The 26276-nt window shown below is 43.1% G+C and overlaps 1 protein-coding gene across 2 annotated transcripts in view; it reads right to left on the bottom strand.

The window, feature by feature from the left end:
- Window positions 1–3210: 3210 nt before the first annotated feature.
- Window positions 3211–26276, bottom strand: part of PARD3B (par-3 family cell polarity regulator beta) — a 647317-nt gene continuing 624251 nt past the window's right edge. For both annotated transcript variants that reach the window (XM_034786262.1, XM_034786263.1), the window contains one exon: window positions 3211–7728. In XM_034786262.1, the coding sequence (XP_034642153.1) occupies window positions 7368–7728 (361 nt within the window). In that variant the 3' untranslated portion in view covers window positions 3211–7367. The remainder of the gene's footprint in view (window positions 7729–26276) is intronic.

Raw genomic sequence — 26276 nt, 5'->3', positions numbered from 1 at the left:
TCACAGCATTGCAAAGGAGAGTAAAGCACATGCAACCTCAACACGAGGCTCTGGAACTGCTGAGTGTTGGATAAGACAGAAAGGTGAGCTCCTGGCCACTTGTAATCATTCATTATATCAACCCTTGCCAAATTCCAGCTTAGATAATTACACTTTGCTTCCTGAAAGTCTCCCAAGTCTCAGCTGAAGTTGTCCTTCGTACATTGAAGCAGGTTATGCAGTGTTGCACCACAGTGTTGTCACATTCCACCCTGGAGGTAGGGTGACCAGACAGCAAATGTGAAAAATCGGGACAGGGGGTGGGGGGTAATAGGAGCCTATATAAGAAAAAGACCCAAAAATCGGGACTGTCCCTATAAAATCGGGACATCTGGTCACCCTACCTGGAGGTGACTGCATTGCAGTGCTGTGTGAGTAGTCCACACCCACAAACACACCCATTTGGGATCCTCTACACTGAAAGGCTTGACAGAAAATAATGTTATTAGTATTAGAATAAAGATCTGTGCTAGGTTTTAGTTGCACGGTTCATTAAAATGGATGGGCCTCACCTGGCTAAAACGCCACATAGCTCTTTATGCAAAGGGCAGCAGTGATTGGAGGACAGACACTCGGCTCGACATCCTGGGAGCACAGTTCCCAGGTGAGGAGAGTGCTGCAGTTGGGAAGCCTTGGAAAACAAATAGCCAGGGAGCAAGAGAACTATTTTGAAATCATGATTACTGAGTTTTCAGCTCTTACCTTGCCTTCTAACTATCTCTAGCGAGCTCTCTGGTTATCATTAGCAAAGGAGGAATTAAGACATCAAAACTTTATCTACTCATCCAGCTTTAGCGAAAGGTCCCTCTTCTTTGGCCGGATCCCTTTCAAACCTGGTGTCTGCATGGATTAGAATTTAATATGTGCTAAAGTTGACTCAGTGTGGCTTGATGACTGTGTTGGTGTGAAGAGGTTCACTCACCACAGGAGCATCTCTTTGTGCCCAGGTGTGACAAAGCAGTTCTCTCCCCCTGCTGATGGTCACTCTGGTGCTGCGGTGGTCTGTGTCTCTTCCTGAAACTCAGCCCTCTGGCCACCTCACAATTTAGTCAGTCACCTCCAGGATAACAGAAAGCCCAACATGAAACAGTCCAATGTCCTCACCAGAGGGTCTTTGGCCCCAAATCCAGGTCCCTGGTCCTCACACCCTTACCTCAGGGCTTTCCAATGTCCTTGTTCCCATCTCCGGACTCATGCCATCTTGCCACGGAGGAAGAGGAACCCAGGCCCTCCCACTATACTGGGTTCAAACCCAGGGACCGTATCACCAGCAGCCAAGGACTGCACACTCCCATTCCTTGCTGCTGTTTCCCTGGGCTCCTTCCTACTAAGCCTTGTCAGTTCCCCCTATTCTGTTCCTCCACAGAACACCTCCCAGGACTCTCGCTCCCTAGCAGTCCAAATTCTGCCCTTCTTTCAGGGCGCACCACCAGGGCCTGCTCCATCTCAGGGGCTGCTTTACACTTTCTCAGCTGTTTGCGAGTTAGGCTAGGATCCCAGGGCTTATTCTCCCCCCGGGGCTTCCTTCTCACCACATCTCTATTTCTGGAGGGTGACTGCAGCACCCGTCCTGCTACAGGCCTCTTCTCTTTTAAGGAGCCTGCTCCTGCCCATCTGGGCTTCAGGATGATTAAGCCTGACACTCTCTCCAGGTGCAGCCAGATAACATAACTGGCCTCTCTGGCCTGTATTAACCCATTCAGGGCCTGTATAGGGTGTTTACTCCATCCACATGGATATACATGACAATCTGCATTTACTTGTACTGAATTTTCTTGAGTGTTGCACATGTTTTTAATAAACAACAGTCATGACTTTTGATATACCCCATTTTGTAAGCCCTTCCTATTTTCAGTCCTTCATTTCCCCTGTCTCATTGTCCTCTTTCTCCATTTCCTATGTTTCTTAGAAGCAACACAGAGAACATTATTCATAGAAGTGATACATCTTTAGTGGCTCCCTGGCCTAGTGACTTTCCTCCTAAACACTGAACATCTTTATATTCGGTTTGGAGAATTTCGTTATTACATCTGAACAGATGCCAATGTACTATACAAACTATGGCCCTGATGCTTCCATGTGTGCATAACGTTGAGCATGTAAGTAGTTTGCCATTGACTTTAATAGGACGATTCTCATACTTCAAGTTAAGCACCTGCATCAGAGTTTCAAGGGTTCTGAAATGTATGTAAAGGAAGCACTGCACCCATCGCATTGAAATGCATCCTCAGCTGGGGTGGAATGGGGTAGCTGTTACATAAGACACAGCACCACTACGCTTCAGTTGAGAACAGGAAATGATGAATTCTGCTTTGAATTGAAATGGTGGGGGGAATTTAGGTAGGCCAAATGTAGCTGCCGAAACTGGAATTTGGTCATGGCTGTAACAGAGTTGACCATCTCTTATGTGCCCCCTGTCGAGCCCTGCCTGAGTTTCCCCATCTTCTGGGCCCTTAGGAACTCCACACAGACTTTTTTATGGCTGACATCACCCCTGCCTGGGGCTGGTTGAATTACAGGAACAGTTCAAAAGCAAGACCCAAGGTTCCAAAATATAGGCTGTCTCCACATCTGCAAAGTTCATTCTCTGGAGTTTTCTACCACATCCAGAGCTCTTGTTCCGTCCCAGCCTGCTGTTCACGAAGCCACTCCTAGCCCTTCCTAGCTGGAGCTCAGATTTCTAGGTCTGGCTTCCAGCCTCAAAACCCTTCCTCCAGTCAAGGGTCTCCTACAGGCACCTCCTGCTTGCTGCAACTCTTCTGCAGCCTCTGCCACAGCTTCCTCTACAAGGCTCAGGTGCCTTCTCTTAAGCCCAACCGGGCAGCAGGTAATCAGTCACAGGTGCGCTGGAGCCTGTCCCCTCTTAAAGGGGTCAGTCAGCAGGTGACAGAAGCTAACATCTCTGTGAAAGGTGCCATGGGATCAGGACCTTGGTTTTACAACTCATCTGGAACATGGAATGTCCAACAGCAGAGCATCCCGTACCACAAAGCTGGAGCACTGATTCAAAGCTGGCTCTGAGGGAATCCAACTTAAGTGTAATGAGTCATTATCACCATTTTCTGCAGCAATGGTGGGTTTTCCTTGAAGTTCTCCCACTAATCCTGACCACGCCAGATCACAACCCAAAAAGATGATGCCTTCAGAAATGCAAAGAAGTGAGAGAATCAATATGCAAATAGATGGTAGTTTGTAGTCTTAAAGCCTTTATTTTAATGCAAAATAAAACAGGTAAAATTTATACAGTTATATATAACAAAAAAATGCAAAATCATTTATGGTACCAAAATTTTTTCTCAAATTTGGTGTTGAATCCTCCCCCCCACTGATTTCACTATATTTTTTTATTCAACACACACAACCATAGTCAAGTATCATAAAAAAGCGAAGAAATAATAGAAAAGTGACTTAGAAACAAAACGTCCTGGTTTATTATATGTTGATAGTAAACGGCGCTCTCCAGACAGTGCGTGTAAGGTTAGAATACTCTCGCAAACAACTGCAATCGAGACTGCAGGATAGGGCCTCACCCTGGGAGGAGATAAACAACTTCAATTCGGTGGAAAGGATCAGACCCCAGAAGAGTAATGGGATTTACGCAGAACTCTCTCTGTCTGAAAAGCAAATCTTTGAGGCTGCTTGTGATGATGATGATGATGAGGAGGAGGTAGCACTTTCACTCTGTACAAAAATTAGGCAGCATGTGAAGCTATTTCTAGTTTAGGACGTTTGTGTGAGCTGGTGTTCAGAGCTGCAGGCATTATTTAGGGACAGTGGTTGTTTTTATTCTTGGGTCCCCTCCGTTTTTCACAAAGACATCTTTGCAGGAGTGCCCACAGAGCCTCCTTATAATAGTAGTTATCACAGTGGTAATGGTTCCTCACAGGCCAATGTCAGTGGATCACTAGTGCTCGGTCACTCAGCAAGTCACCCGTTTCTATTTGTGTCTCTAAATCCTTCACTGCCCACCTGCCCCTTTACCAGAATCAGAAACCGATGATGCAACTCAGCCAGCACAGCAGCTTGGGGAGTCACAGCAGCCCTCCTGGCATGCAAGCAGGTTGCTCTTGTTTAATCTTGACTCATGCCACCGTGCAAATGTACCATGTTCCGGCTCCAGCAGCAACCTGGGCGCTCCTGGCAAACCCAGAGCACGGCAGGAAGGTTTTTGCTGGATTGGCACATTTCTGATGAAGGAGTGTGAGGCAACTATGTGTCAAGAGCATTTCAGACACGTAACACTCCAAAACATATGGACATATGGGGAAAAGAGCAACCTGTTACTGAACGGCTCTTTTGGATTTTGCAAGTGGTGTATTTTCAACTGTCAGTTGTAGCACCTCGTGAAATTTGCACGGTACATATTTTCCACAATATGGTGCTAAAATCATACATTTTACATTGCACAGAAGCAGACTATATATACAGTAGTTATATATCATGCTTTGCAAATACCGTACCTCTACAAGATATTAAACCAGCAAATTGCAATTTTCTCCTAGACCGGCACCACAGATTAATGAGATGGTCTGTAATACCTTTTGCTCCTGTCCCCCAGCAAGGTCAGAAGTTTTCTCCTTCATAGCTTCCAGCAGTGTACGATGTGTCCATAGATTATAATAGTCTCCACTACTTTTTGTTAAGTCTCGTCTGTGTAACCTGTTGGGTAAGATTAACAACTCGGAAGGTGCTCGTTTGATCTGTCGGCCCAAACCAAGCGGTGCCAGTGCAGTCAATGTGAGCCTCCACGGGAGGTTTCAGGTTACAGAGACACAATTGAGCAAGCCCTTCAAAGGCCATAAATAACCCAGAAGCTGTTTCCATCCTGTTTTTATTTGGCCCTGGCTCGTGAAATACTCTAAATGAGTTCTGTAAGCTGTGCTGCAGAGCATTTGAAGGGTTAGTAGATAATGAATGATAAGGCAGTAGCTTATATTCAGAGCTGTTCTTAATTGTGGTCTGGCTTGATCAAGCCACTGTCACAAACGTATTAGTTTCTTTACAGCTGGATCAAATGTATCTGGGGCTGTATTTCAAAAGAGGAAAGGAAAGTATTTTAATTTGTTTTCACTTCGCTTTAGGTGGATGTTCATGTCACTAGCAGCTACCCTGTGGCTGCCAAATCTTTATTAACCGAGTATACCACCCAGTACAGAAAGCTTGTTCAGTACAAGGCTGTGTGTGGCATGTACCCTACACAGTGTTTACAGTGGAATGGGAATGCATCTAGTAGTTGGAAGAGCCCCTTGGAATGCAGCTGTGCAAACCTGTGTGAGACTCAGATACACCATGCGCCAGTCTCTAGAGATCAAATGAATCCTTACCAGTCCTGATAAAGGGATATGCACCAGATGAATGGACCCTTCGTGTGATCTATAACTGGGAGGTGACCTGTGCAATGAATCCTGATGCATTTGCTGCATACCAAAGGGCGTCAGCCAGGCCAGGTCCCAGACCTCTCCCTCAGAGGAGAGGGGCCCAAACGAGCTTCTGTTGCTTCCAAAGGCAGGGCTTGAAGAATTATGGACACTCAGAAGCTACTTAAAATGTGTTCCTAGTTACAGGCTCTGTGGTTCCCTAAGCAATGCTTAGCATGACAAATCATTGAGCAAAGCATCCAAGCATCTGAAGCCCGGTTAGACTGCGCAGCAAATGTCTGTGGAGTTGGGAAGTCACATGGCTGGGAGGCACATTTCAAACTGCCTCAGAGCATCATTTACCTCCTTAAGGCCAGAGCAGCCCTGAGCTAATGTCTGCAGAGAGCTGGGGGAAAGAAGCTAGGTCCTTCTCCTACCTTCTCCCCCTCCCGCCCCACTTGTCCTTCCCCTTCTCTTCTCTTTCTCCATCAACCTCAGCGTCTCTCCTTGCCTAATTGTTTTAAAAAACCTTAATTGTTTAAACCATTCTCCTCATTCCTTTTCTTTTCGCCCCCAACGTTTCTAAAGCAATCTCTCCTCTGTTATCCTCATTCTCTTCTCCATCCCCTGTTGCTTTTAAAAGCCTAACGCCTCCCACCCACCTCCCTTTTCCAGTTGCCGTGCGGAGCATTGCCAGGCGAATTGGCATTGTTTGGCACTTCGCACAGTACCGGCACTGCCAGAGCCTGAGCTTCCTTGCCATGATCAGCAGCGGGCCCTGCATTAACAGGTGACAATTCGAACAGCAGGAGCCATCCATAGTGACAGCAGAAGAATAGGATAGAAGCTTACAACTGCAGGCTCAGAATTCATTAACTGATACGCCAGCAGACACCTTTATGCAAACCTAACTAGAGTGGGGGCAAGTACAGGCTCTGCCCTCCTTGATCCATCTGAATACGTGATGGAGTAACAACTTTAATAGCACTTACTGTACTTCACACCTCGGGCCAGATCCTCAGCAGGTATAAATAGGATTAGCTCCACTGAAGTCAAGGAAGCTACACTCATTGAAAGCTGCTGCGCACCTGGCCCCTAGGCCTTACATTTAAGAGCTGTGCACTGCATAATATACGTACAAATGGGAACAGACAGAGACATTTTTCAGATGGTTGCCTCATCCCCTAATGATCCTGTAGGACAGTTCTATGAATACTCTCTAAACTGCCCAAGTACAGCTGAGGAAGTTTAGTTCATTTTAGCCCAACTGTGTTATTTGCAATATGAAAAGAGGATAAGCTTGATGCAGAACTACCAAAAATGAGGGCTCCCAGAGGCATGCTCCAGCAAACAAGCAGAAAGAGGAAGATACAGGCAAGATTAAAAACCAATGACTACGGCATTCTCAAAATATAAAACTGCTGGTCCGAGTGGGAGTGGGACAGCAGGGAAGTCATTGGTAAAGTCACCACTGCACACGGCACTAGATTACACAAGACTCTCTGACCCCAAGAAGAGCAGCACTGCCCTGAACACAGTGTCAGGTCACCAGAAGGCTTCTGTGATATAATACTCCTGTGGTGTGGATCCAAAATGGACTCTGGTGGTATCACGACTGGTCTTGTACAGAGGGCTCGCTGTGTGTGTGTGTGTGTGTGTAGCCAGATGTGGTAAATAGCCCTGAGCTGTACTAACAGTTACACTTACTTTTCAGCCATCACTTTCTATTTTTAACTGGTGTTAAAAACACTTGAATGTCTGGCAACGCACGTACCTAAAAGACACAGTCTCTTAATTTGATATGGCCCAAGATTCCTATGAAAACGAGCCTATCCTGAGGCAGGTACAGTAAGAATGATGCCAGTTAAGGTGCCATTCCTACATGCTGTTAAGCTTGCCAGGACCAACTGTAAAAAAGGGAATGTCAGGAATCCTCCATCCCAGCCCATGTTGACAAAGTCCAGTTTCAGGCTATACAGCTGCAGTCATGGGATTCTTCTGCCTGGAATCCTGATGTCTATATTGGTATTGATCCGGGCTGCTCCCACGCTGTCCTGTTCGGCCCATTTCATTATAAGCTGGCACTCTGTGTGGTTGGGGAGGTGAAGGTGGGACATCCTGGCGGAGGGGTCCCTTGTGCTGGGTGGTTAGTTGTTGGCCGGGGTAATACTGGGGATACCGCAATTCTGCTGCCCTCATGTCTTGTGCACGAGAGTAGTTTCCTTTAGAGGGGTGGACAGCAGGCTGCCCTCCTTGGTAGTATGGAAGATCTCGCTCTTTGTATATCACTCGGGGCCCTGTTAAATACTCCATTGGTTCTGCTGGGCCACACCTGGGAAGGAAGAAAATACATCTAGATAAATAAAGCAGTATTCCAAGCCAGCAACACACTGTCGTTAAAATTCTACATTTAATGTGGGACAGGAAACGCCACCTCAGCAGTAACTTGACCTGATGAGTCAAAACAGAACTTGAGAGTAAAAAAAACCCTCCCAGCTACATGATGCAGTATTTCTAATTCACAGGATACTGGGCGCAAGGGTCCTGCGCCCATCACAGCCCACTGACAAAGGAAGAGCTCTGCAGCTCACAAAGCCAGCCTCCTTTGATCCATTTGTCATAATGGAAACAAAGATCCTTCAAACAGTGTGTGTTTGACTGTGTCTTATCTAGCCTGAGGATAAACAGATGAGTTTGGGCTACAGCTTTGCAAATCCCATAAGCCGTATGTGCACAAATAATCACACCTCCCAGCCCTGGCCCACTTTTTTCTTCTAACATGTCAGACTGTAAAACTCTCAAAACACCATAGTTGGAAATCTTGGAACTCCTGGAAGAAACAACAGGGATGTTAGGATACAGTATCTGTGTTTAATGGGCTAGCCGCCAGTGAGGTTTCAAAACCCCCCTGTGAGCTGGAGAGCCTGATGTTAAGTCTGCTCTGTAACTTGTCTGCATCCATAAGGGTTTGGCAAGCTCTGGTGCATGTGAAAAGCAACATGTGAACATGTAATCCCAGAGGATGTGCTATAAAGTCCCCTCTGTACCTTTCAGTGTCTTAAATGCCATGATTTACACTAATGAGGGATTGATATTTCTCCCTAGAATAGTTTAACATGTGATACTTCTAAATGGCAAAAATAATTGTTCTGCATAGATATGTCACTGCAGCATCCACAACAGTTCAGCACAATTAGGAGTTTTACTGTTGTGACTGCAAATGTCCTTATACTTCACTAGGGCAAAACCTCCCACTGAATTTTTTGCCCGAGGACAAGCTGAAGGAACTGCAGGATTTTGACCCAAAGAGAAGACTGAAAATGTAAATTAGACACACCTGCCCTAGGGGCACAGGACTACATTCATCAGCTGTTGTTGAAATACATTTTTGTGGATTTATTAAAAAAAAAATCTCTATTGTAAAAGATATCAGGTGTCCAATTTGCTGATGACTTTCACTTCCTCCACCAAACTCTCTCTTTTGTTCACACAGGGATTTTATAAGCATGCTTCTCATTTCTTAACCGGGGCTCCCCTCCCAGATGCCATCGAAAATTGTTTTGCATGAAGTGAAACACAACATGTGGTTTTCTGCTGCACTCGTTTAAGCCCATGGGGTAAATCACAGACATAGGCAATGAACAAACATTATCTGCCTTGAAATGAACCTACAACACTCCCCCTGGAATCGCTTAGTGCAAATGTTTCCTGTTTAAAATGGAAAGAGAGAAAGGAAGAATTCCAGGCCTTGGACTTTTAGGACCCTACGGTCCCCAGAGACATTTTGCTTTAAAAACAGAACGTTATAAAAGACAGGCCCTCCTGTTTTGTTCATGAGACAGTCCAGGCAAAGTGCTGAAGGGGTTCAAACCACCCTCTGAGATACTAAAAGGACTCTTAACCCACATGTGTTCAGACAACTGGTATCTCTACTCTCACACATAGGCCTTGCAACAAAGTCTAACTTCCACAGCAAGCCAAAGGGTTGCGCCGTGTGTTTCTATCAGAGGTGGCCGGAACGATGACAAGACTGGTGGACGAGCCATCCACACCATATCTTGCAACTGGAAGCTTGTGTTTATGTGCAAGAGAAATTAAAAGAGGAAGCAGTTGTGTGTCAAGGAATAAAACAAAGGGAACAAATGTTAGTGTGTCATACTTGGCTTTAGTTTCCTTTTTCAAGACTCGAGAGACGTGCAATGCTTAAAAGGATATTTGTCAAGATAATGGTCATATGTTTTAATGTAATTTTTCTTAGCTGTTATCATTAGACAGAATTTTTGCTAATCGTGTTTTAAAAAAATCAAAATAATGCAAACGTGCTTAGGACAGATGCAAAGTCCAGTGGGAATCTGGGCAGCTTTGAATTGAGCCCTTAATGGAAAGCTGAATTTATGATTTTAAAGTATTTCAAATGTAATTGGTGGAAAACAGATTCTGTTAAAGCTGCAGTTAGAGTTGCTCTTGGAACAAGCTGCTGTGATCACCAGTGGCACCTCAACAGACCCTCACTCTTCAGGGTCTGGATGTGGCAAAGGAGCAGCATTACGTGTCCGCACAGCGTGGAGGAGGGGCAGGAGGCTGTAGAGCATAGGCGCTGACTTTCTCTGTTTCTGGGAGGGGGCTCTACCCCCACTCCACCCCTTCCCACAAGCCCCCGCCTCGTTCCACCCTCGCCCCCACTCCTCCTCCCCCCAGTGCCTCCTGCACCCTGCTGAATAGCTGATCAAGGCAGGCAGGAGGCACTGGGAAGGAGGGGTAGGAGCTGATTGGCGGGGCTGCTGGTGGGTGCTCCTGCGCACCCACGGAGTCGGCGCCTATAGGGAATGGCTTCTTTTCAGGAGAGTTGAGTGTGCTGGGGATGTGGAACCCTTTAGAGTAACACTTGGGAAGGAAGAAACCAGGTTCCACTGAAAAAATATTGGGATCAGGTATGATGGCCAATTTTACCCATGCAGAGCGTTCCCTCTCCAGGCCCCTCTTCACCTCTTCTGGGGGTGGAGTACAAATGGCTCAGCTATGCCTATGGGGTCGGGATTGGCAGCTGGAGGATGGTCAGGCTGGGGAAGGAGTGGGTAGAGCCGGGCATGGTTCCACTTCACACAGAGGCTTCGGAAAAGTCAGCGTGTTAATACTTCTGCAGCTTCCGCCACCCTTCGGATACAAAGCCACGAACACTTCAAGGGAGTTTCTGTGGGCAGGGAAGGCTGGGGGAGCCCTGGCAATTCTGCTCCGCTGGCGACCCCTGAGGAGAACGAGCTGAGGGAAACTCAACAAAGGGTCCTTGTGGATGTGTCAGCCCCCCTTGCCCAGCTCACTTCCCCAGGGTATTTCTGAAAGGAGGGGAGGGGATGACCCAGGCCATTGTTCCTATTTATAATAAGCCCTGGATGTTGAAACTGAACTATTCCCTGATGATTCATTCTAGATCATCTCATGATCCCTACCGGCCTTAAGCTCTATGTTTCTATTACTCTCTCCCCTCCCCTGCCTCATGCTTGTTGGTTTATTATGGATGATTTCCTCCCAAATCCAGGCCTGCTGGCATTAGTGATTTTAAAAGGGAGTCAGAGTGTGGTTCGAAGCCCCCAGTCCCCACATCACATTAACCAGCAGCTAAGAATTTGTAAGATGAAGAAAAGGAAAGAATGGCTGGTGCTTGACCAACCCTGAACGTCCCTTTTATTATTTTTTTAAGTGGACAGAAAGTCAGTATTTCTAAGGCAACCTGCAGCATCAGAAATGCCGTCACCAGGAAAAGCTGGACTCACACGAATAAAGGGAGATTTGGGGGCAATTTCTAATAATGGTGATTCCGGAGAGCGAATGCATTGCCACTTTGAAGCACCTCAATTTTCATCTGACCTTATACAGTCTGCTTGTGTATGTTATTACTTTTCTTTAAAAAAAAAAAAAACAACCCATAAGCCAAACCAAACACCTTTTCAATTGCAGCCCCTTGGACACGGTGTTCATTTCTGAGTAGAAGCAAAACAACTCTGCATTTTCTCTCGGCAGAGGCCCTAATGAAATTCTTTCCCCCTCCCGCTCTGTTTTTGTTAGCTCCTGGTGGGTTCAGAGTTCAGAAGGCTGGCTCACACCTCCCCAGTGACCCACAGCTTGTGGGTCAGACCAACAACTAGAAGTGGAAAATCACTGACCCATGGGACCCATCCAAACCCCACAAATTGGGTCAAGCAGGTCCAGCCACTCCAAAGGGCCTGATTAGGAGCGTGCCCTTTAAGAGGACACGCTGGGCATGAACTGCTCTGACCGTCAGCTGTTTGCTTTCTGGTCAGTTGTTTGACCTAGGGGGCCAGTGGGCTCAATGTCTGGCTGCAGATAGGGAACTTACACAACAGCACGGGAAGGAGCTGATCTTGTAGCTCAGCCTTTTACTGAGTGGCTCACTTTTGCCTTTTCCCAGTGCAGGAGTTGGGAGCAGAAGATGCAGGACCAGCTACGTTAACATACTTCTTGTTAAGGAAGTTGTGGAAAGAGAGAAGGCGGGAGCACTGACTTCAAGGAAGGAATCAAAGCCATTAGAGCCGCGTGAAAACTCTCTCCCCAAATAGTGACCTGAGGTAGGTGCCTTCCAAAAGCCTGTGTATTGAATTGTGATGATGGGAAATACCCATCCCCACAGAGGAGGTATGGCACAGATAGAAGTAATGCAAACTTCCCCACACTTCCTGCCAACTTGTTTCCACCTTAACCTACTGGTTCGGAGCTGTGCTGGTTGATCTTCAAGACACTGATCAGTTAGGAACTCTGATCCATTTCTGTAATTAGGAGCCCAAATTGCCCAATATAACCCTTGTTTTAAAGGTGACCTGCAAAGGATGATTAAAATATTATGCTTGTGCCCTTTTTTACTTCTTGCTGATGGATAAAGGCGGCCTGAACATTTTTTCTTTTCCTGCTTGTTTTTACCTTAGAAATATCAAGAATGTCAAGTCTGATATTCCCTGGTTTTGCCACGAAGCTCAGAGAGCTTTCAGGGTTGTTTACAACCTAACTGAAAGGAGCAGACTCTTTAAGGAAGATCTTCCTCTTTCCAATTAGTGATTGACGTTAAATGGGCGTCAATAAAAAATGGATTACAAATTGTTTCTCTTCTCACTTGCTCAACTTCTGCTCTCTTGGGTCTTGTGATGTCCCCATTTCAGTAGTTCTCCAGTTATCAGAAAAAAGAATTTCTCCTACTCTGAGGGGAAGTACTTGTTGAAATACACCCAAAGAAGTCACATACTTTGTAGCTAATGGAAACTCATACTTGGCTGCAGCCTCTTTTGCATCCTCTTCCATGACTGTTTAGTCTATGCAAGACTTAGGCTGGGTCTACACTACCCGCCTGAATCGGCGGGTAGAAATCGACCTCTCGGGGATCGATTTATCGCGTCCCGTTGGGACACGACAATCAATCCCCGAATCGACGCTCTTACTCCACCAGCGGAGGTGGGAGTAAGCGCCGTCGACGGGAAGCCGCAGAGGTCGATTTTGCCGCCGTCCCTACAGCGGGGTAAGTCGGCTGCGATACGTCGAATTCAGCTACGCTATTCGCGTAGCTGAATTTGCGTATCTTAAATCGACCCCCCCCTGTAGTGTAGATGTAGCCTTAGAGAGATCCTGGGTGATGGCATGAGGCAACAAAGGGGGTGATTAGAGGGCCAAAGAGAACAGAGTCCTGTCTGTGTCCTAGGATGTCAGCAAAGCATTCTCTATATATGCATCACAATGGAGTGCTGCCTGTTCTCTGTGATAAGGGCCCTAACTACATTTAAAGAAGAAGATAAAAACCAAGAACAGATCTAGGAATTAAATGAGGCAAACAATCTTACAACAAATATACAAAGTGTTTCTTCTGAGAGCGGATCTTATAAAACTGTTTCTGACTTATATTTTTAAAAATCCTGGCTCAGTGGTTATGTAGTCTCGCTCTCTGATATTTAAAGTCATGGCACCTAATAGAGAAAGAAGTGCTGGTTCTAGGCAGTAGCACCAAAAACGTCAGCAGCTTAATATTCAGGGTGCGATACCTAAAAAGTCAATTGCAGGTTTTTAAAAAAGTCACTGCATGGTTCTGAGTTTCATTAAAGTCTCTCATTTGCAGGCTGGTTACTCCTAAAACAAATTTTCTGTGTCATTTCAAACCAACCTTTATCAATTAAGATCATGTTTTTTGCATATAAAAAGCTGAATGAAACCAAATTTTGTATCCTATGACAAGGAGGAAACTGCAGCACAAGGCATTGCTCTGTTGCTGCTGTCAGTGAGAGATGGTTGTACCTCTCAGCAGAAGGCAGATGTCTAGCAATGTCATACTAACCTCAAACACACCCCACACAGATTATTTATGGGCAGAGCTGGTGGAGGTGCTTTCTCCTCCTGTTCTTTTATCAACAATGCACAACTAAAAAATCAGATAATGTAAACTAATACAATCCTAGTGTCTCATGTAGCACATGCCATGCAGAGAGAGCTGTTTTTAGTTGGAGGACTGTTGTTTGGAATTCCTTCAGTGTCAGGTTTCCAGTTACCAGACCCCTCATCCCCAGTGAAGGCACGAATGCGGTTGGACAGGATTAGCAGAACACTTTGCAATGTATATTACATAGCTTTGATTTCTATAGGATTTGCGGACCCATAAAAATAACGATCATTTCATGACCTATATTACTGGGGGGGAAATGGAAAAACATCTACTTTTGCTACTTGTGTTTGCTTTGGATTGCAAGGCAGAGAGGTCCCTCACAGTTTGCTGGGAATTCAAGCAGGGATAAATTACAGACACGAAGCAGATACCTAGGGCCTGATCCTCCGTTCACAGCAGTTTTACACTGTTGAAACTCCTCTAACTTCAACAGTTACCCCTGACTGATCCTAGTGTAAGAGCTTGTCTGCACAGTTTTTGTGCTACTATAACAAAAGAGTTAACGTTTTGAATATAGTTTAGAAACCAGTATAAAGTAGTTAATTCCCAAATATGTGTGCAGTTAGACCATATAAGGATGCTCATATTGGTATATAAGGTGCCACAAGTACTCCTGTTCTTCATATTGGTATAGTTCAGGGGTCAGCAACCTTTCAGAAGTGGGGTGCCGAGTCTTCATTTATTCACTCTAATTTAAGGTTTCGCGTGTCAGGGACACATTTTAACGTTTTTAGAAGGTCTCTTTCTATAAGTCTATAATATATAACTAAACTATTGTTGTATGTAAAGTAAATAAAGTTTTTAAAATGTTTAAGAAGCTTCATTTAAAATTAAATTAAAATGCGGAGCTCCCCAGACCGGTGGCCAGGACCCGGGCAGTGTGAGTGCCACTGAAAATCAGCTTGCATGCTGCCTTCGGCACACGTGCCATAGGTTGCCTACTCCTGGTTATAGCAGGACAAAAATGGTGTGTAGACCAGCCTTAAGTGACTGGAAAATCAGGCCTTTTTCATTTTGAAAGCATATCATGGATAGCCTCTAGCCAATAAAAAGTATTGGAGATGACGAACTCAGCAAATGCTAGTCAGAGATCTTATGAAAACATAGCTTCTGTTTGCAGGACACATTTTAAGGGGTTCAGCAGGTGATGCATGTTTATGGGCACTGGAAGGGAAACTTGATGGCAGAAGAACATGAGGCAGAAAAATAAAGTCTTGGATGGACAATGTGGTATCCTGGGTGGATTAAAAGGACTATTCATCCATAAAGAGACTAGCAGAGGATCATACAGAATGGACTGCCATGATTGCAAACTTTCTGTAATGCAGACGCCACAGAAGCAGCAGCATAGGGGCTCATTTTGAGAGGTGCTGGACGCCTGAACTTATTAGGAGTTGAAGATATTTATCAGGTGCTCAGTGCCTCTCAAAACTGGGATCAAATCAGGGAATTTAGCTACTGATGACAACTCTCCACATAGGTCAAAAGAGGTACAGAAAGAATTAAAAAAATGCAATTTAGTAACCTGAAAAAATGTTTTAAACGTCTACCATGAGATGACAATAACACATGATGTGAGGCTTTCCTTAGGGAGCTTAATGATTCCTTTTGTACATATGAGCACCACCGTAACGGCAACTGTACTGAGCCTCTTATAGAAAATAGGAATGAACTGTGCTTTAGTCTGGCCAACATCAGAATTTAGGGAGGGATTTTCTCAAAATACTCAGCACTGGCTAAATTCTGCTCCTATTGAAAGCAAGTGTAAAACTCCAATTGATTTCAGTGGAAGGAATTAGGCCAACTTTTGAAAATCCCACCCTCCACGCAAAAGCTCCTCCTCCTCCCCCCCCCCCCATGCAAAAAACCCTGCCTACAAATATCAGGAGCCATGATAATTAAGAAATTAGGTTAAAAACCTAAAAAACTCCAAGCACAGTGGTTGGTATTTTATAAGTACCTGATACGGAAACAAGACAACTGCTCTGGTAATCTTCCCTAGGTCGCATTACATTTTTTTGTTCATATGCTCTCAAGCGTGGAACATCTCCTCTGGTGGGGTATATGGAATAAAGAATTGCCCGTTGAGCAAGACATTTCTATTCTGTGATCTTTTCAAGCTTACAGGGGTCTTAAATAGATCGGTAACTTACGTGGTGAGTCGTTACCACATATGTCATTTCGAATGTTACTCATTATTCGACACTGCATAATGCCTTGTGAGTCATTAACCTCTTAGCATAAGCAACCCGGTCTCAATACTAGGCAGTCGTGTCTCTTGCACTGGGAACCTCCATGTGCTATCATGTGAAAGGCCTGGATTAGATTTTCAGGTTCCCTTGGCCTTTTGTTTCCTAGATCAGCATGCGCTGAAAGCTCACTATAGAGACGAAAGCCTTTTGTAAGACTGTCTTGCATCACACTGCAATAACTTCTCTGACCAATCAAGGGAGTTATGCACTAATGGGAATCCTATCCAACTTGTCTTGACTATTGTAACACGGGGGTCTTATGACCTGTGGGCAGGTGTGAACCAAGGGAAGATTTTGTGTCTGGGGAGGGCTGGGGGGGAGGCGGAGGGGGAATCAAGTTACATTCTGAGTGTAGAAAAATCCATTTTTATATGAGGAATCTTGTATTTTCAAACCTTAAACAAATGAAGCCTGTGTAAGAGGGTTATTTTCAGTAATATCAGCTCAATACACTAAAAGTCACTCAATATTTAGAAGAAAAAAAAATCAGGCTCACACATCTGAACCCGGCAAAAGAAAAGTAAGTTCAGGATCCCGCTGAATACTACCTTTAGATTTAGACTCATACCCAAGAATGACAAATACTGAACAGGTGCAACACTGCCACTACTGTGAGCCAGGTTACACCCAAGTCTCTCTAGCTGATGTTATTTGTATTACATGAGCTCCTAGAGGCTTCCAGTTAAAACTGGGACCCCATTGTGCTAGGCACTGTAAGAGACAGTGACTGCCCCCAAAAGATTACTATCTAGCTAGCCAAATCAGACAAAGGGTAACGGGGAAAGAGAAGCAGAGAGGGCGTAAGGTAACTTGACCAAGGTTACCCAGCAAGTCAGTGGAAGAACCAAGACTAGAACACAGGTTAGTCCAGTGTCCTACCCAGTACTGCTACTTTTCTGAGTGCTTCCAAGGTGGAAATTAAAGGTCCCACGGTGTTCTAAAAAACCTAATCCCAGTGCCCCATTCAAAATTTCTTCTCTTAAAAAAAGCTCACAGGTTGTGTGTAATGTCCAGGGCCACATGAGAGCTATTGCTGAACATATAATAGTTCCTCCTTTTGCCTGTACACTCGCTGAACTACAGTATCCAACTCATTTTGCACAGCGCTTTGAAAGACACTAAAACCAAATTCCATTCCATTCGTCACATGAAATGAATTTAAAGCACAGTGATTATTCAGCTGTGTTGTTAAAATGATTTTCAACAAATAATAGAAGTCATTAAAAGAGTCTTTCGAAGTAATAACAACCCAAGCTGAGGTTTTCACTATTCAGCCACTGGGATCTGAACATACTGTCTGATCTTCAGCAGGCTAGTAAAAACCTGTAAGAATGGGTTATTAATGTTATTACCAAGCTTTTATTTTTTAAAAAAATCATTCTTCATCTAAATTAAAGCATTCCTAGCAGTTTTCCCCCCATTGCCATGATGGAGTACGGCTGTCAGCTCTACCTCCCATGGTACAAACTGGGTGGTAAAATCATGCTTCAATACATAAAGGAGATATACAGTTGGAATTAATGGTAGCTGGTTATTTTCCTCTTCATTTCTTTTTATTTCTGGATTCAGTTAAATTCACTGAGACGTCCTGTTTTGTTTTTTCTTCCTTGCAGTAAAACCAAAGCTAAAAGTCCTAAGGAAGCTGACAGTTGCTTTTGCATAAAAGCTTTTGTCGTCTTTCTTTAGATGCTATTTCAACCTGCATTGTCTCCAAGCCTCTGATTTAGTGATTTGTTCCTAAACAACTCAAAGAAACTGTAAATTCATTCTTTATTCCCTATTTGTATTTTGTTTGAATCTAGACATTTACTTCTACACACATTTACATATGCTGGTAGACCGGGGTTCTCAATCTTCCTTGCGCCCTGACTCCCTTCTGACAACAAAAATTTCTACACAACCCCAGAAGGGAGGACCAAAGCTTGAACCCACCCAAGCCCCACCACCCTGAGTGGGGTGGCCAAATCTGAAGCCCAAGGGCTTCAGCTCCAGGCAGGGAGCCTGTAACCTGAAGCCCTAGGGCAGGGGTCGGCAACCTGTGGCACGTGGGCTGATTTTTAGTGGCACGCTGCTGCCTCCTCAGCCCGCTGCTGACCTGGATTATGGAACCTCAGACCAGTAGCGGGATGAGCTGCTCAGCCCGCTGCTGGTCTGGGGTTCCGGCCGCCAGCCCATTGCCCACCGGGGTCCCAGTGGCCGGCCCCGCTCAGCCCGCTGCCGGCCTGGATGGACACTGGCTGGCAGGGGCAGAAGGAGCCCCAGACCGGCAACGGGCTGAGCGGCTCAGCCCGCAGCCAGTCTGGGGTTCCATCTGCTGTCTGCGCTGCCGGTCTGGAACGCGAAACATTTTACTAGCATGCAAAACCATAAATTAATGAAGACTTGGCACACCACTTCTCAAAGGTTGCCAACCCCTGCCCTAGGGCTTCAACCCTGGGCAGTGCGGCTCAGGCGTCAGCTTCCGCCCCGGACTCCAGCAAGTCTAACGCGAGCCCTGGTGACCCCATTATACCAGGGTAGCAACTTTGGGGTCCTGACCCACAGTTTGAGAACTGCTGGTGTAGGCTATAGATTTCTCAACATACTGCGCTCCATTAATACTCCACTAACCACCCCCTCTTCAGCTAGTCAGGAAACATCAGCTGCAATAATTTATATAATATAAATCTAAAGGTTTATAATAGGATAAGTGACTGAACATATAATTTTACAGCTGCAGTTAAGGCACTTACAAAGTGTGTAAATCTCCATATTTGTGAAGGCAAATCAGGTAATTATACCTGACAACTACTCAATTTGCAGCCACAAGCAAGGTTACAAATGTTGTGGGGCTCCTCAAGTTTGGCCCTAAATAACAGGGGTCAAATCCTGGAACCCGTGCACACTTGTGAGCTGGTAATCTCCCAGGCCGAGGGGACAGGAATCCTGCATGGTGCATAGGAATACTACACGGTGCATAGAGTAGCTGTAGCGTTGCCTAGAGGTTACTACAACAACATTATAGCTGCAATAACCCTTGGAGCTGGGGTACATTTGAGCTGTGTTTATGCTGGTTTATTCTTAAAATCTCCCACTGTTACACTAGCGTAAGTGCAGCTGCATCTGGGGAACAACTGTAGATTGGACATACTCTAGCTAAAGGTTTGACATTGCCTACAGAATTACCTTTTTTTATATTGCTGCCCATCACCGTAGTATCTTAGCATCTTCCATGTAAAGTCAATAGCAAAGTCTGCAGTGGACTTCAGGGAGTCTCTGCCATTTGTCCCCTTTCTGGCTCAAAACTGAGCAGGGCGTGGGGTTTTTACCACCATTTTGCCTAATTCAGATCAGACCAGGTGAAGCCCTCTTTTTACACTAGAGACAGTGCAGTACACAAGATGATTTAAAGAAAAATGACAGTGTAAACACCACCACCTTCTGTGGAAGGGAAATGGTCAATAGATCTGCCTAGTCATGGATCCAAGCTCTTCCACATCTCAACCCTTCCCCATGCCTCTAGGGAAACAGGAAACCTCCACAGAACAGAGTTCTGAAGATCACTGAGGATGTAGAGTACTTAAGCAGTCTCCCCCCCATTCCTTTCCACAGCATAACTGCAGTTGAGGAAGAGCCAAGATATGGCCGCAGGTATTGTAAAAAGTTAGCTAAAAGTAAATGTGTAATACTGGCAGGATTCAGAACTAGAAGGCTGTAATCCTGTTGTAGATGGCTACTGAGAGGTTAACCCATGGCTCTGTGGAATGAGTGTTTGTGCCCCATCTCTATCTAAATTCTCTGTCTCTTGCATGCATTTTATAAATACTGTATGTAATTAACTGTTATCAGGCTGTTAAGCAATGTGATGAAGTGTGAACTTACCATTCAATTGTTTTACTTGTTTACAAAGTCCTTGCTATTCTCCAAAATGGCAGCCTAGGATGGTCTGCTTATTTGATTAGATTAAGAAGGTTTAATGAACCCAATTCTAGTAGCAGGAAGCATATTGTACTGAAAAGTGAGAAACTGCTGTGAATCCATTTAATTCTTCAAACGCCATCTCAACACATACAGTGTGTGTGTGTGTGTGTGTGTGTGTGTGTGTGTGTGTGTGTGTGTGTGTGTGTGTGTGTGTGTGTGTGTGAGAGAGAGAGAGAGAGAGAGAGAGAAACATCAATGCGATGTTAAGTTGAGACATTAACTGCACAAAATTCAGGAAATTCAAGATATAGTTCCCACAAGCAACTGTAACTCAGCCCTTTGTGCATATGTAGTATTTTTATTACTATACATGGCATTAACTTTAATGCTTTTAGATATATATGAGCAATGTGGCCTGTTCACAGATGTGGAAACCATAATTGCTGACTTTTATGTGCTTAAAAATCTCCACATTAACATTGTGGAAGTATTTTTTTCATTTTGCTGCATTTAATTTCCTTGTTTAAAAGAGTAAAATGCACATAAACAATTTAGTGCATATTCCTAGGTATTAGGCTGCGTGCGGGGGGCGGGGGGTAGAGGGGGATTTCCACAGGGTGTGTGTGTGTAGGGGAACTGCAGAGGGCCATGTCCACATGGTGCAATAGAGGCCAATGAATACGTGTAGGAGTGAATGCACTGGTCCCAGACACATCCTCCAGTCCTTGCCCACCTTGGATATATATTTCATGTATAAGATGTGCACCCCCTGAACCACTGCATAAGGGAACCTCCTGCCAACAGGAGTGGTAGGATTTGCCCAGAAGTGAGGGAAATAGAAGAAACAGTACCTCCTTAGTGGAACCTGTTGAGAATCTGGAAGATATTTCAGAGTGGTTTAAAGAAGGAATCTCTCAATTTGGCCAACTAGTATGTAAAGAATTAAATTCTAACACTGAAACAAATATTTTACATAATGAATCAATCAAAGAATTATCCTTGCTCCAGTATATTTAAATCAAGGAAATCATCACTGACAATAAAGACCTATTAAAATAGCTCATTGAAAGCCACAGTTCCCCAGGCTGCTGATTCACTAATGAATAACAAAGGTCACTTCGATACAACACAGTGCAATGTATTTTTAGACCATATAGTGCAATGTATCTTTGTGCAGGATGTTTGTAAAAAGAATCAGGATGCTTCCCAGAGGGAGGTAGAACAGAAAGAATGCTTTACCATGGCTGAATACAACAGAGGCAGGAAGGGCAACAATGCAATGAAATGAGAAACATGGTGGCATAAATTAATTGCGGTTTCGTCCAAAGACTTCAATAAATTTTGGATTAGGCCTTTTTAAAGGGAAATTACATTAAGAATAGAAGAACAAAATAAATTCACGAAATATCTGTATCCAGGGAGTCCCCAGCAAGTACTGTAGTTAAGGCTCAAAATCAACAACCTAATGGAGAAAGTGAACCCCCCAAAGTACTAGGTTTGGATTACTAAGAAAACCCATTGTACATATTGAAAAGTTCTGTTAGATTATTTTCTTCTAAGAAAAGAAAGACTGGAATAAAATGATTTTCATACTTTCAAATAAATTTTCATTGTCCAAAGAGAACTCTGAATTCTGCATGCAATCAGGAAGGAACAGGATATTGCACGGAATGGATCTTAATTACATTCTGTAGATGTTGTATCTAATTAGGAACACAGGTATCAGACCAGTGGGCTATGTATTTCAATATGTTGTCTCTGACAGTGGCCAGAATCAGACCTTTCTGAGAAAGTTTCACAAAATTCCATTGTGGACAATTATGGCATAACCCACCAAATAAGGAAGCTTCTTCCCAACCTCATCAGTTAGTTGTTGGCTTATGCCTCAAAGCATAAAGAAAATATTTTTAAAAATCCAAACAAACAATTGTAAAAAATGAAGCCATTGGTTCTAGAACACAATTCTGCAGTAAGAGGTGGATCCAAAGCTGCAGAACAACAGAACACTTGGTGCAGAGCCTATGCTATTGGAAGTTATCAAAATTCAGTTTTAAAGATTTTCAATGCAAGATCTTGAGATGAGCCAAGATAAAATTCAGATCCTGAATTGAGCATCCATCCCCAAAGTTCAAAGGTCTGAGTTTTGGGAATTGTCAAAGCCCATCATAGAAATAAGTGCCGGCTGTGATGTTTACACCCAGGTCTGTACTTTTCCAAAGTTCAGGACTGTTCTGATCTGCGATTTTGGCTCACACCCATCTACAGCAGCCTTCAACTACCTGAAGGGGGGTTCCAAAGAGGATGGAGCTAGGCTATTCTCAGTGGTGGCAGATGACAGAACAAGAAGCACTGGACTCAAATTGCAGTGGGGGAGGTCTAGGTTGGATATTAGGAAACACTATTTCACTAGGAGGGTGGTGAAGCACTGGAATGGAGGTGGTGGAATCTCCATCCTTAGAGGTTTTTAAGGCCCGACTTGACAAAGGCCTGGCTGGGATGATCTAGTTGGTGTTGGTCCAGCTTTGAGCATGGGATTGGACTAGAATGACCTCTTGAGGTCTCTTCCAACCCTAATCTTCTACCATTCTATAGTACAAACATAGTAAGTGCTATTTCCAGTAGAAAAGTTTAAATGTTTGATGGCCTCCCCCCCGTTTTTTTTTTTTTTTTTTTTTGAAATAAGCGAAGGATGAACATGTGGAGCATTCTACATAATACGAAACACTTGATAAACGCTTAAAAAGAATCCTCTTGATGTTTTGTACATGGGAATAAGGCAAGACAGCGTTACTTTTCTAAGGATGCAAAATGGTTCTCTGTGTACCGAAGAAGTCGTCCTTTAAACTTTTAACACTACTGGTGCAAGCTGATGCAACTCAAAATGAAATGTCTAAGAAGAAAAGATCAGGGTTAAGGGTTTTTTATTGATTCTCCCCCTCCTACCTCCACACTGGGATTAAAGTGATTTCCATTGTGACCCAACACTAGATGTAATTATAATTTCCATTTATATTTGTAGACTGTGTACAAAGAAGTGTAATAACGGACAGTCGAACATTTTCCATTGTCCATTAAAAAAGAAGAAACATTTCTGATGAAATCTCTGTAAGACCAAGGAACCACTGGAGTAATCTCTCACTAACAGAGCTTTCCTTAGATGTTCGATAACAAAAGAGAAGGGAGAGCAGCCAGCTCGTCACACAAAAGAATTACGTTAAAATGACATTAGGGTTGATACTCGCTCCAATAATATCAAAGAAATTCTGTGTTAAGAGTGCTAACAAGTGGCTGAGAAAAACAGTTGTAGAATTCAGCAAATAATTTGTTTCATTATTGTTTACAATGTTAAGTCGAAAATACTGCATTAATGCAATGTTAAGGAGGCACAGTTCAAATTGCAAAAAAACTAGGAGATGCAAAAGCTAAGTTTCAGCAAGCAACATTGATTCAGCCACGTTGCACCTCCTGTGTGTTTTATAGTCCGCAAACAGGCTCTCCTTTTTTCAGTTTTTATTTTAACATTTCCTGGGAATTTATCAGTGTTTCTTACAAAAATTAAAACATGGTAAAAAAAAAAAAGTGCAAAAAATTAACATCACATTTTACTGTGTTAATATTGGAGGATGGGAGATAGAAAAAAAGCAACAAAGAAAAAAAATAAGAGTATTGAAAATAAAAGAAGTTCAATAATGTGGTTTATTTCATGAACTGTAAATACACATATGCATGTGTACACGTCTTCCTTTACGTTGCCTTACTTTAACAGACGGCCTCACATTTGCACTTAGACTAACTTATTATTAACATGAACACATCTACCTAATGTAATGTCTTGGATTTTCTTAACAAAATTAATATTTTCATGTATTTGAGTGTTCCAAATTTTGGGTGAAAATCAATACAAAGCAAATAATAGCATTGTAGAACCCAGGAATTTTTCAGTAAAAATCAATAAAAACTGAAAATGAAGGGCCTTAGCGTGCATTTAGGCTGGGATTTTCAAAGGAGCCTAAGAGAAGTAGGCACCCAATTCCTACCAAATATCAAAGTTAAGCAGATGCTTAATTACTTTGCTGGGCCTAAAAATCCTAGTTGTTAGCTCTAGCTCAATTCCAATTGGGTAATTACATTCTACCTACTCAAAATTCCCTGTAGTTTCAATTGGATAAGCTCCACTGTTCTTCACTTTCTGCCACAAGCTATTGGGTAGCATTAGTATGTACTTTTAAACAACTTTCACATTTCACTCCATAGGTGGCTGCATTATAGCCACAGGTAAAGTGATCCCTGGATACAATTTTCAGAAATGCCTTAGTAACATAAGTGATGGAGAGGCAAGGTGTGTTAAGTGATTTCTTTTATTGGATCAACTTCTATTGATGAAAGAGACAAGCTTTTGAGCTTACACGGAGCTCTTCTTCAGGTTTCTCTAATATCCTGAACCAACATGGTTACAACAATACCGCAAAGAAGCGATGCTGAAAATTTTATTCTCTTTACATGTAGTTGTAAAGTATGTTGACTGTTTTGGGATTGTTAGATGAAAGGCACTATGTAAATGTCAATTTTTCTTACATTAGAACATTCTGAGGTTAATTTTCTACAGTTTTATTTTGGTTTTGCGCTGTATCTGCAGTATGAATTATTACTTGCTGTTGGTTGTACAGCATAACAATACATTTGCTCCTGATTGGCTGAGTTTTTTTTTTTTTTTTTAACTGAGACTCATACAGTCTTGTAAACGTGCACACACCATTCTGTTTGCATATATTGCTTCTCCGTTTTTCAATAAATGGAGTCAAAATTCATAATGAAAATGCCAAATCCGTCTCAACAAAAGGGTGAAATATTGTCATATGAACACAGTGTGCTGGTACCTTGATCCATGTAAAAAGTCATTCGCATGGATTTTCAGCTGTGAAATCCCGCTGAGATTGTTTTTGCTTGCCAGATTTTGTTGCGTCCTACAGTAGATTGCACGGCAAAATACCTTTTTTGACCTCAACAACAAAGGCTATTTTTCTTCTTGAAAGGAAAAAAGCTTCTACTATTAAATACGTGAGGACCTCCCACTGACTCAAGGCCCACTGTTAACATGGGGGATTTTTACACAGGCTTGCTACCACTAGTTCTTCTCTCTTCCACCATGCATGGCTGTCAATTTCCAAAGCTTGGTCTGACAGAATCTAAGACACATTTCACATTCTCTTTGTCGAATTACATCTGAAGTGGAACAAAAATGGTAGGTAATTCACTTTCGATAAAGCGTAACACCCGCCTTCTCTCACTTCCTATGGCTATTATGTAGTGGACATGTTTCCATGTTCTGTTTTGTTTTTTCAGCTGTTGCAAGAGTATGGGATATCAATTACTTCGTGCACAGAGGATGCTGACCAGAGGAACGGCTCCTAGCTCACATTACTTCTCACCTCTCTATCAATTGCTGTAACATTTAAATTAATGCTTATTTGAGTCTTCTCGAAGCAGAGCTCTCTCTCCCTTTTTCCATTAAATGTCTCATCAGAGTGGATTAACCCTTTTTAAAGTAGTATTTTCCACAATGGGATACTTCCTGCTCATTTTTTAACACACCAAAAAGGAGCAGTATGCTAGCAAAGTGAGGCCCACATTAATATAGATTAAAGTCAGTAGCAAGTATGAATTTTGTTAACACCTACTTAATCATATACAGTTGTATTTTAAACTTTGCTCTGTGGCACAAAGATTTTAAGTGCAACAAGATACTAACACGGCTTAAAGACACAGCTAAGCTTTTAATATCTTTACTGTTTCCAAAGTTATTTAAAACTCCAGTCTAATGGTATATGTATTATATATACTCACATGCACACATGTATAAAGTTTTTATTGGCATGGGCACATTACTTATTAACATTACTTGTGGTGAAGCCAGAAGAGCGTTATGCAAATCCTCCCAAATTAGGGTGAATAAAACCTTTGTGCCATTTTACACCATCTTGAATTTTGTTTATGCCACAAAGAAAACCTTCAGCAGAACATTTTGTACAGGCATCAAATGATATAAGAATGAATCCAAACATATATATAAATATATATAGGATTGGTAATGTTCAGACCAGTAACAGTATTGGAGGTTAAGGTTAATATTAAGATCCCATATCTCTTGACAAATTTTGATTGTTTCTTGAGCTTTTAATATATATATATTATATATATATATAATATATAAAATATAAACAATCAAAATTTTTCCAGGGCTAGAAATGAATGTTGCACGTTTCAGGTAAGCAGGGACTTAAATTTTTCTAATGG

Source organism: Trachemys scripta, chromosome 11 (genome assembly GCF_013100865.1).
Source record: "Trachemys scripta elegans isolate TJP31775 chromosome 11, CAS_Tse_1.0, whole genome shotgun sequence".
Lineage (NCBI taxonomy): Eukaryota > Metazoa > Chordata > Testudines > Emydidae > Trachemys > Trachemys scripta.
The sequence above is the reverse complement of the archived record's forward strand: the minus strand, read 5'-3'. Positions and strand labels throughout refer to the sequence as shown.